This window comes from Punica granatum, chromosome 4, assembly GCF_007655135.1.
Source record: "Punica granatum isolate Tunisia-2019 chromosome 4, ASM765513v2, whole genome shotgun sequence".
NCBI classification, from domain to species: domain Eukaryota; kingdom Viridiplantae; phylum Streptophyta; class Magnoliopsida; order Myrtales; family Lythraceae; genus Punica; species Punica granatum.
In genome coordinates, this window is record NC_045130.1 from 20,703,128 (window position 1) to 20,713,424 (window position 10,297).

General features: G+C 44.5%; 1 protein-coding gene across 1 annotated transcript; it reads left to right on the plus strand.

Annotated features, from left to right (window-relative positions):
• Positions 1-6,165: 6,165 nt before the first annotated feature.
• Positions 6,166-8,585, plus strand: LOC116202373 (peptidyl-prolyl cis-trans isomerase FKBP13, chloroplastic-like). The gene is made up of 5 exons (XM_031533911.1): positions 6,166-6,604; positions 7,430-7,522; positions 7,947-8,007; positions 8,085-8,153; positions 8,329-8,585. The coding sequence occupies exons 1-5, from the start codon at positions 6,206-6,208 to the stop codon at positions 8,391-8,393; spliced, it is 687 nt and encodes a 228-aa protein (XP_031389771.1). The 5' UTR covers positions 6,166-6,205; the 3' UTR covers positions 8,394-8,585.
• The last annotated feature ends 1,712 nt before the right edge of the window (positions 8,586-10,297 follow it).

The following is a 10,297-nucleotide window of genomic DNA, read 5'->3' on the forward strand; positions in this document are numbered from 1 at the left end:
AACGGTGTGTTGGAGGCTTCAAATGCTAAAACTAAGTTCGGAAATGGATTTAGAAGGTCGAAAACATGTGGGGTAAGAAGTTTGGTCAAGGCTCGGGCAAAGTTAAGGGGCTGGACTCACCTAGGAACCGGGAAAATGCCTAAAGACCCGATTCTGGACTGTTCCGGATTTGCATGCTGGAAGCTTTAAATGCTGAAACTAATACCGGAAATGGACTCGGGAGGTCAAGTACGTGTGGGATATGAAGTTTGGTTAAAGTTTGGTTCGGGTTGGGTGGCGGTCGTCGGAAAATGGTTGAGTTTTCCGGCAATTTTGGCCTTGAACCGGGCTGTGCTTGGGCTGAACGAAGTGTTGGAGTTTGAGAGGAATTTGAGAGAGTTTTTGAGTGAGAAAGCTAGAGAGAGGGTGCAAGAGGAGTTGTGATTAAGTTAATGACCCAATGGACTTATAAAGGTGGCTTTAATAGCTCAATTAGTGAAAACAAAGCACAATTAAGGAGAGCGTTAGGGGGATCCGAATTTTTAAGATGGATTAAGGAGGGAAAGTTGTCTTGAAAGGTGATGAGAAGTGATGGATGGAAGAGTGGAGTTGATGGATGGAAGAGTGGAGTTGATGGGTGTAAGAGATATTTTGAAAAATGGGTGGATGAGGCTCATTTGGCTTGTCTTTAGAGGAGAGCCATGGCTCGCGGCTTGGCTCAGCTCGACTCGGCTTGGCTAGCTTAAGGGTCCCACTTGATTAGGAAGAAAGTCGGAAGAAGCTCAGGGCTCGATTGATCGCGCATTCGATTTTCGTGGTTCGCTTAAACGACGAATTATCGATGTATGCGCAAATACGGTTTTAATGAGCCTAATATTGACATGCTTCTTGTCAGCGAATGCTCGGGTGACCCGGGGACTCGAAAGCCGGTTTTGCTCCGTTTGGATGATCGGGGTGAAGTTGTCTGTTTCCGTCGCTTGTTCACGCCTCTGCGTGATGTATCGCTCGTGTCGGCGTGCTTTGTGCTTTGGGCAAAACGGTTTACTTGTCGGCCCTGGCTGGAGATTGATATCCGGAGGCATCCTAGGAATCCGCGAATGGGGCTTTCTCAGTGTTTCCTGAGTGTTCTGATATGTTCGGAGACCACTGTGATCTCCGTTTGTCAAAAATAAGTCCCAAAGGCTTGTCGGGAGGCGTTCGTGACCATTGAAACGTCACTCGGGAGATCGGTATGATTTGCTTGGTCTGAACCGAAATGATTTCTTAGCCCCTAGGGGTTGTTGGGAGTGGGTGGTGCAAAGCTCAAACGTCAACATTTTCCCGAATGAGCTATAAGTATAAGATTCCTCGTGAAAGGGGCCTTTTGTTACCGGAATGGTACTCGAGAAACCTAAATGGATTATGCAATGCGATCGAGGTTTATTTCCCAAGCCCTTGAGGTCCCTGGGATTGATTGGCGCAGATTTCGTGCGCTGACGATTTGTGAAAAGGGTCTTCGGCTATGTCTTTCTGTAGAAAAGGCCCATTTTTCCGGGTCGGGATCTACTCGAAAGACCAAGATGAGCTCCGAAACGCAGTCTGAATCCTATTCCATGGTCCTGGTGGTCCTTGGGTGTGTGCAGGCCTGTTTTCGGGTGCCGTTTACTTGTCCGTGGATCGGGCGTCCCGGGAACCCCGTCAAGAAGGTGTCTGCAAATGTTCGGGAGTGCCTCGGCTTAAGCAGGAGGCTTCTGAAATGCGCTCGAAGGTGCCATTGGTCATTTTGGTACCAAGAATGATTTTTAAAGTTCCATATTGGATATCTTCTGACGCTCCGGTGATCCAGCGATGAATAGTGCCATAGTGTCAGCTTCTGCTGTTTTGGGGTTCGTTATTTATCTTCCCTTTTGATTGCCCTTCTGAGCCTTTTTGGAGGACCTTGCTTCTCTTCTGTAGTCCGTGCTCCCACGTCCGCGCTTTCGCATCCGATTGTCAAGTCATGAATAGTAATCCGAGTTTCAGCCGGGAGTCCTTTGTTGGAGCCGGTGGACCAAAATGGGGTGCTGACGGGGCTAGACCCCATTCTGCACTCGAGTTGCGCGCGCTCGGTGTACGTGGGGGTGCTAGACCCAGTGATCGATGGTTTGGGGCGTTGGACCCCGTGATATGCGTGGCTTAAGAGTTCGGACCCGAACTGCAAGGAATAACAAGTAATAGTAGAAAAACAGATAAAAACTGATAGAAACTGATAAAACAGATGAAAACAGAAAAATACAGACAAGTCATGTATTATGCCAAGTTTATGTGATTTAGCCAATTATTAACCGAGGTTAATTGGCAGACAATCTCCCTACCCTAGGCAAACAGATGAATGCGCTAGGATGCAGTTCTAGGTCAACTATGTGTGTGAATTGATTTTAAGACTTCGTTCTGTAAATGACACTACGGTTTCACTAAATATGCCAAACTTGTGTTTTGACTCTAGATTCGGGACCTAGAGTTCCACCTAGCCATTATCTAATTTTTGTATAAGCCGAGTGAATGATTAGTCCGGTTTTACGCGTTTTGTGACATAAATAACAACGTTAGTTTCCGAATCTACGGTAAGATGACGGAAACACCGAAAGTGGATAAAACGGGCCACGCGAATGAGACTCGTACCCGAACGGGCTGCCCATTCCTACCCATAGATCAAGGTGTTTCGATCTCCTTAACGCCTAAAATGTCGGCGAATCACAAAATAATGGTTATACCCTTTGGTTTGCGAAATGTGAAAAATTGAGATCACTTGACATGAAGGGGTCTAAGGGAGACTTGTGTGCTCCGACTTGAACCGCCTCAAATTAGGCTTGGATTCGAGTCAAGGTGCGCAAGTCCACCCTAGACCTCGACTCTATTCGTGTTACGCGTCTCGGTATTTTGAAATTGTGAGTTTTGAGAAAGGCGTTTCCATTGGTTCATGATTCGTCAACGCGCTTACAAATTGATAGCCGATTCGTACAACTTTATTTGACCCGAATGATTTAATTGACCGAATGATAGGTCCCGTTTCCCGTTTGTGAAGTGGTTTAATGATTGAGACCTCGAACCTCAATTGTTATGGATCAATGAAATGATTGTTCGATATTAACGTACCTAACATACGAATTAACATGAAACCAGCGATTAAATGAAAATTGTGATTACAATCAATTCCAGGAATTGATTTTGACCGTTTCTTGCATACATAAAACATCAAACATGATGACAATGTACATTTTTTACATAGCCGGTGCTGCCATGATCTTAGGAACGCAATCAAACATACAAACAAGTACAAACACGATATTTAGAGGAATCGATAAAACGGCACGGACTTATGGGAAGCGAAAAATGTAAAAACTTGGGAAACGACTTAAGTCGGGGAAAGGAGGCCATCCATGGCCCGAGGAAGCCAAGAGAGGCTCTCAGCCACCTCCCTTAGCGTGAGGCCGAGAGGCTCCTTTGGCTTGCCCAAGCCAACGAGGACTCCTCGACTCTGATTCAAGCTATTTCCCGACATGCTAGCACTGTATACGATGAAGACATGCATAATACGATGTAAAAACACATAAAAACATAAACTTGCATGCGAATCGGTCATGGACCGCCTTATCGCCCCACAAACGCAAAGAAAACGTAAAAGTCCTAACTTCTCTAAGTCGGGAATGATTATACCTAGCCCCGGGATGCGGGAAAAGTCGAGGAAAGCCGGAAAAAGGGGCTTGCGAAGTCGGTTTTGCCCCCTGGAATGAACAGACCCGAATCGGTGCAGTCGGGTCGACTGGCAGACCCGATTGGCAGTCCGGCTTGTCGAGGCTGTACCGGTTGATCGGGGTGGCCTTTACGTGCGGGGCCAGTTGTGTTGGATTCCCAAGGGGCTAATGATCACGCCTGCGGTGGTTTCGGGAGGAGAGCACATGTAGATTTTCTGGAAATAAAAAACAAAGTCGGGTTAGCTAGCAGAAAACATAACCGACTGGGCGGAACTAACCCAACTGGGCAGGTTGGAAAGAAATGGCTGTCCCGGAGGCTCCCGGTGGTATTTTGCTGCAAGGTTAGCGGCATTAGACTCCTAACTGACTGAGGATCATGCCTGTGATGGTTTCGTGAGAATTGGACATGTATAGTTTTCTGAAAGATGCGAAGAAAACCGGTAAAAAATTGGAAAAATCTGTGAAGGGAGAAGAGGGAAATGGCGGTGGTGCACGGTTGAACAGCTCTCAGCATGCAACCACCTCGTCACGGGGGAAAGTGAGGGTTGTAAGGAACCCATAGAAAGTGATGGCACGACTCGCCATAGTCGCGGGGTTAAAGAAATGTCGGATGAACCCGACTAGGTCCTGGGGAGCACCTAGGAGACCGATTCTGTGCTGGAGCAAAATGGGCTACTGGAGGCTTCAAACTGAAAAACTAAGCTCGGAAATGGACTCGGGGGGTCGAATACATGTGGGATATGAAGTTTGGTCAAGTTTGGTTCGGGTTGGAAAGCGGTCGCCGGAAAACGGTTGAGTTTTCGGGCAAACCGGTCTTGTATCCGGGCTTTTATGGGGCTGAGCGAAATCTGGAAAATGAGAGGAGTTTGGAGAGTGTTCTTGAGTGAGAAAGCTAGAGAGAGATTGTAAGAAGAGTTGTGATTAAGTTAATGACCCAATGGGCTAATAAAGGTGGCTTTAATTGCTTAATTAGTGAAAACAAAGCACAATTAAGGAGAGGGTTAGGGGATCCGAATTTTTAAGATGGATTAAGGAGATGAAGTTGCCTTGAAAGGTGATGGGAAGTGATGGATGGAAGAGTGGAGTTGATGGATGGAATTGTGGAGTTGATGGGTGTAAGAGATATTTTGAAAAATGGGTGGATGAGGCTCATTTGGCTTATCTTTAGAGGAGAGCCATGGCTCGCGGCTTGGCTCGACTCTGCTCAGCTCGGCTAGCTCAAGGGTCCCACTTGATTAGGAAGAAAGCCGGAAGAAGCTCGGGGTTCGATTGATCGCGCATTCGATTTCCGTTGTTCGCTTGAACAATGAATTATCGATGTATGCGCGAATACGGTTTTAATGAGCCTAATATTGACATGCTTTTTGTAAGTGAATGCTCGGGTGACCCGGGGACTCGAAAGCCGGTTTTGCTCCGTTTGGATGATCGGGGTGAAGTTGTCCGTTTCTGTCTCTTGTTCGCACCTTTGCGTGATGTAACGCTCGTGTCGGCGTGCTTTGTGCTTTGGGCAGAACGGGTTACTTGTCGGCCCCAGTTGGAGATCGATATCTGGAGGCATCCTAGGAATCCGCGAATGGGGCTTTCTCAGTGTTTCTCGAGTGTTCTGATGTGTTCGGAGACCACTGTGGTCTCCGTCTGTCAATAATGAGTCTCGAAGGCTTGTCGGGAAGCGTTCGTGGCCATTGAAACGTCACTCGGGAGATCGGTATGATTTGCTTGGTCCAAACCGAAATGATTTTCCTAGCCCCTGGGGGTTGTTGGGAGTGGGTGGTGCAAAGCTCGGATGTCAACATTTTCTCGAATGAGCTCTGAGTACAAGATTCCCCGTGAAAGAGGCCCTTTTGTTTCCCTTTCGTACTGTTTCTTAATTATCTCGTTTTGTAAATCCGTAGATTCAAATAATGAAAGATCGGAGCTATATATTCATTTTTTCTTTGAGTCAATTAATTGATCCTTTCTTTGAATTATTCCTTTTGAAGATATACATCAGTTTGCCGTAATTTTAATCTGTGTGTTTCAACGTTTACTTATCGTAATCCATAGGCTTATGAGATTATGGGTATCATAAGTGTTGAGAATAAGTTTCTTGTTATTACTTATCTTAAAAAAATTCTCTTTATTAAAAAATAACTAGATGAATACCCATATTACGCCAGAATTTCACTAAATCTCATAAAACGACTACTTTTTCTATAATAAAATTTAAAACTATTATAATAAATTATGTTTTTAAATGATGTTCAAAAAAATCACAAATACTTTTTTTTTTACATTTTATCACAGACTATAATTTTTGACTAAAAATATACGAACTTTATATTTTTTTACGTTTTATCATAAATTGTATTTTTTTATTAAGAAATACACTAACCGACGGAAATATATTCAAATTAAAAAAGAATTATATCTGATTTTTTTTGGGTGAAATTTATTCAAAATTTATATATATATATATATATATCAGCAGAGGTCAATCGTACTCTTTCTGAGAAAAATTGGGTGGCGGAGAAAAGATGAACTCCCTGGCAGCTTCAATTTCACCGGGAAAGTGCCTTCCCCGTCCCCTCCGCCAAGCCAAGCCGAACAGCGCCGAGCCCGTCATCCGTAGCGTCCGCGAGGTGCCCCCTTCTGCCGGAAAATCTCCAGCTCAGTCTACCCATGCTGGTCCCCCGCAACTACCACCATTTTTGCGAGCTCATGGAAGCGACCCAACAGCTGCTTATAGCAGAAGGGAAGCAATTGGATTCGGCATGGGCGTCGGGCTCTTCGATTTCGTCCTCTCAGGGTGGTTGTGGCAGAGTGAAGCGGCCGAGCAGCGGCCTTGTGAGTTGAAAGTGGCTCCTTCGGGGCTCGCCTACTGTGATAAGGTGGTGGGTTATGGCGCCGAGGCGGCGAAAGGACAGCTTATTAAGGTGATTCATTTCCCCTGTTCCTCTTCCTCTCCAGTTTTGAGAATGTCTGATATATTATCATCATCTCAAGTATTTTGCTCGTATAATTTTGCAGTTTGTGTTTGGCTGAAACTGATCAAAGTTGAATTCATGATGCTCCTGTTTAAAGATTTTTCTACATTTAGAATGTGTTAAGGATGAATTTAATTAAAAACTTTGTTAAGGATGTCCCACATCGGAAAAACATTTAGAAGAACCGGGGATATGATCAAGTTGTGTGTCACTGATAGGTTTGTTAATTAAAGTTGTCTCTGTTTAATATGGTTTGAAAATGAGTGGGAAGAGCTCCCTCAAGCGAAGTAGTGGGATATAGTATGCTCTTCTAAGTTCTAATAACCATTGCCATGTACTGCTTTTGCTTTCTTAATCTTGTAATGCCGTGTTGTGGGCTGCCATTAACCTTTTGAATAGCATGATAAAATGAAAACGAAGTGTTCTTGAATAATAAATGTCCGCAAGAAACTGCAGAGCCTTCTATATCCGTCGTTAGTGCAACTGTGGAGTAGAGCCTGCCATTTTCGATTTTGTTGAGAGTATTGGAATAATTAGTTGACATAAGTTTTTAGAACATTTTATGCTAGATGTCTCTGGGCTTGAAAAAGATATCTTTTAGACCTTTGGCCGGTAAATATTTGCTCCTACAGTTATCCCCTGCTTAGGAAAACAAGAGGAAGAAGATACAACAGCATTATGAATATTGGGGAACTGGAAAAATTATGAATTTATTATTCTTGGAGTAGTGAACTAGTTGATTATCAAACAAATGAGCAGTGAACGAATGGACAGGCGCATTACGTCGGGAAACTGGAGAATGGGAAGGTATTTGACAGCAGCTATAATCGTGGGAAGCCTCTCACTTTCCGTGTTGGTGTTGGAGAGGTATGTAAACATATCTAGCTCTATACTTGGTAGCAAAATCCCCCCTCTCTTTTGGCTCGGTCTATTGTATTCGCTGCTTGCTTCATTCTGGAGAAAGTTAGAAACGCATGATACAGGTTTCTTTATCCACTTGAAGACCAACTCCAACGATTTATTACTATAACGGCGTTTTAATAGGGTAATGCTGTGAGCTAGAAGGTCAACAGGCCTAATCTCCAACACTAAAAGAACTTACGCTTATTGGTTCTGCAATTATTTCCCAAAAATATGCAGTCTCTGGCATCGAAACAATTGGTTTTACCAAGTAATCGAAACGGGTTCTTTTTAGCATGATTATTATATTAAGTGAGCCTTGGGGTCTAAAATCTTTTATGGAGAAGGTTGCAGCCGGGTGAAGTAGGTGAACGTTCATTGGTTTCTACAGGTTATCAAGGGCTGGGATGAAGGCATCTTAGGTGGTGAGGGCGTTCCTCCAATGCTTGCCGGTACTATTCATTACTTAGTAGATTCCAATCTGTAGTATTTCCGACCATGAGGTTCGATATTTCTTTAAACAACTCAGGTGGCAAGCGGATACTAAAGCTTCCTCCGGAGCTTGGATATGGCATGAGAGGAGCTGGATGCAGAGGAGGTATATACGAAACTACAGTGAATTGGCATGAAGTTATGGCCAAAAAAAAAATTACGTGAAGTTGGGAATTTTTTTTTTTTGAGAAAAATTCTTGCTTTCTGAGGAAAATATAATTCAGTTATTTCAATTCATCCCATAAGAAATTCTTCATACATTTCGCTTTTGGACTGTGCAGGGTCATGTATCATTCCCCCCAATTCTGTTCTCTTGTTTGATGTGGAGTACATAGGCAAGGCATAAAAGGAACCGCTTATCTTGCAAAAGATGCAAGTTTTTCAGTCCGTGTATAGAGAGCAGTTTTGCTGTAGATGTAAGCATTATATGACAGTTTTCTCTCTTTGAGAAGCTCATGTCCAGATAACGTAAGACGAACTTTGTTTCCAGATATGTGATTTTTCTTTTTAGGAATGAAATTGGTATTTTTCCGCAACATGACTTTATCTTGTCCAAGCACGTTCCATTTGGTAACTTCCAAGGAACCTGTTAGGGATAGGATTTTGGGCTCCGACCTGATGTGGCCTAAAGGCCCAACGACCTTGGTGAGGCCCAACGAGGCCCAGTCTGGTAATTCACGAGGCATGTTTAGCCCTCCCAATGAGATCCACTCGCGAAGGCCTGTCAGTATAAGTTATAATAGGGAATTTTCCATAACTACGGGATACGCTTCCTAATATATGGAGATATAGGATACGGAAATATATCGAATATCTCGTCATGGTGGTAACATAATTTATCTCTAAGCCCTCTATAAATACATGCACTTTACATGTTTCTAGGGTTGATCAATAATTCACTATTTTTTTCTTATATTCACGGCTCACATTGACTTGAGCACCGGAGAGGGAAATCGAGTACCATCCCCAATCTTCCCTTTGTGCGGTGTTCGAGGCCAAATGTGGATTGTGGATCAAGTGTCTTCATCGACAAAACATGTGAGTTACTCGTGTTTTGGATCCGAATTGCGTGGTCCTAACATTGACGCCATTTGTGGGAAATGACGCGCAAATCTAGTGTTTTTCCTTGTTTTACGTTCAAGAGCTTAGCAAGATGATTTTCAACCGGAATCTGGCTAATTCAGCACATAATAGTCCCAAAGCTGGGGCGCTCTATCCATGACCCTGACGAGCAGTTGCCCCCAGGCAACAGTGGCAAACAACCCCCTGCTGATCACAAAGCCCCGGCAACGACGATCCTCCTCGCCAACAGACAGCGAAATGACTCCTCTCCCCCACTGCTCGTCATCGCCCCCCTTGAAAGAGATTCTTAGACTGAGAAAGAGCTGTTAGAGGCCTTCCCACAGGAGACAAGAGATCGGGTACGAGTTACCCTTCACCAATATAAGTAGATGGCTCTGAAGAATGCCATCGGCGCTCCACAAGGCTCTCAAAGCAGCCCTGTCAAACGCGAAGGGCCTCAAGCTCGATTAGAATGTGGGGAATAGCCCGAGAAATTCCAGAAGAACAAGAGGAAGAATGGAAGCCCGCGCCTGGAAGGACCTTTTCTCCGTGAGTGAGATTTTGTTGTTCCCCTAAAGGTGGAGATGACAGTTGAGGAGCTTAACAAGCTTATAGAGAATCGAATTGCAGAGAATGAAAAGAAGAAGCAGGGTATTGTGCTCTTTGATGTGGACAACAAACGTTCCATAAAGAAGGAAATTCTTTCCACCACCGTACCGCGGAGGTTCGCTTTTCCCTAGATAAGCCCCTATGACGGAAAGTCTGACCCAAACAACCACATCCACAAGCACATCACCTCGCGGTTGGGAAAGACTTCCAATGAGAGGGTGAAGTGTTCACTCTTTCTAGGGACATTGATTAGGTTAGCAGCAAAATGGTTCTACTCACTCCTCGTGAGTTCTATCTCTAGCTTCGACCGACTACGGGAGTTGTTCGTTCAGAGGTTTAGGGGCAACCAGAGATATTTGCAAAGATGTGAACTACTTGTTCAGTATAGAGCAGAGAGAGGGGGAGACGCTTCGCACTTGGTATGAGCGCTTTTTTGGAGTGGTTGTAGAGGTACCCGAGGTCACTGTGTGCGAGATTATATCTGCATTCCGAAGAGGGTGCAAGCATGGATACTTCACTAAGGACCACATTGTACATCCAGGCCAGAACTTGGGCGACCTCTTCGCGAGGGCCAAGAGA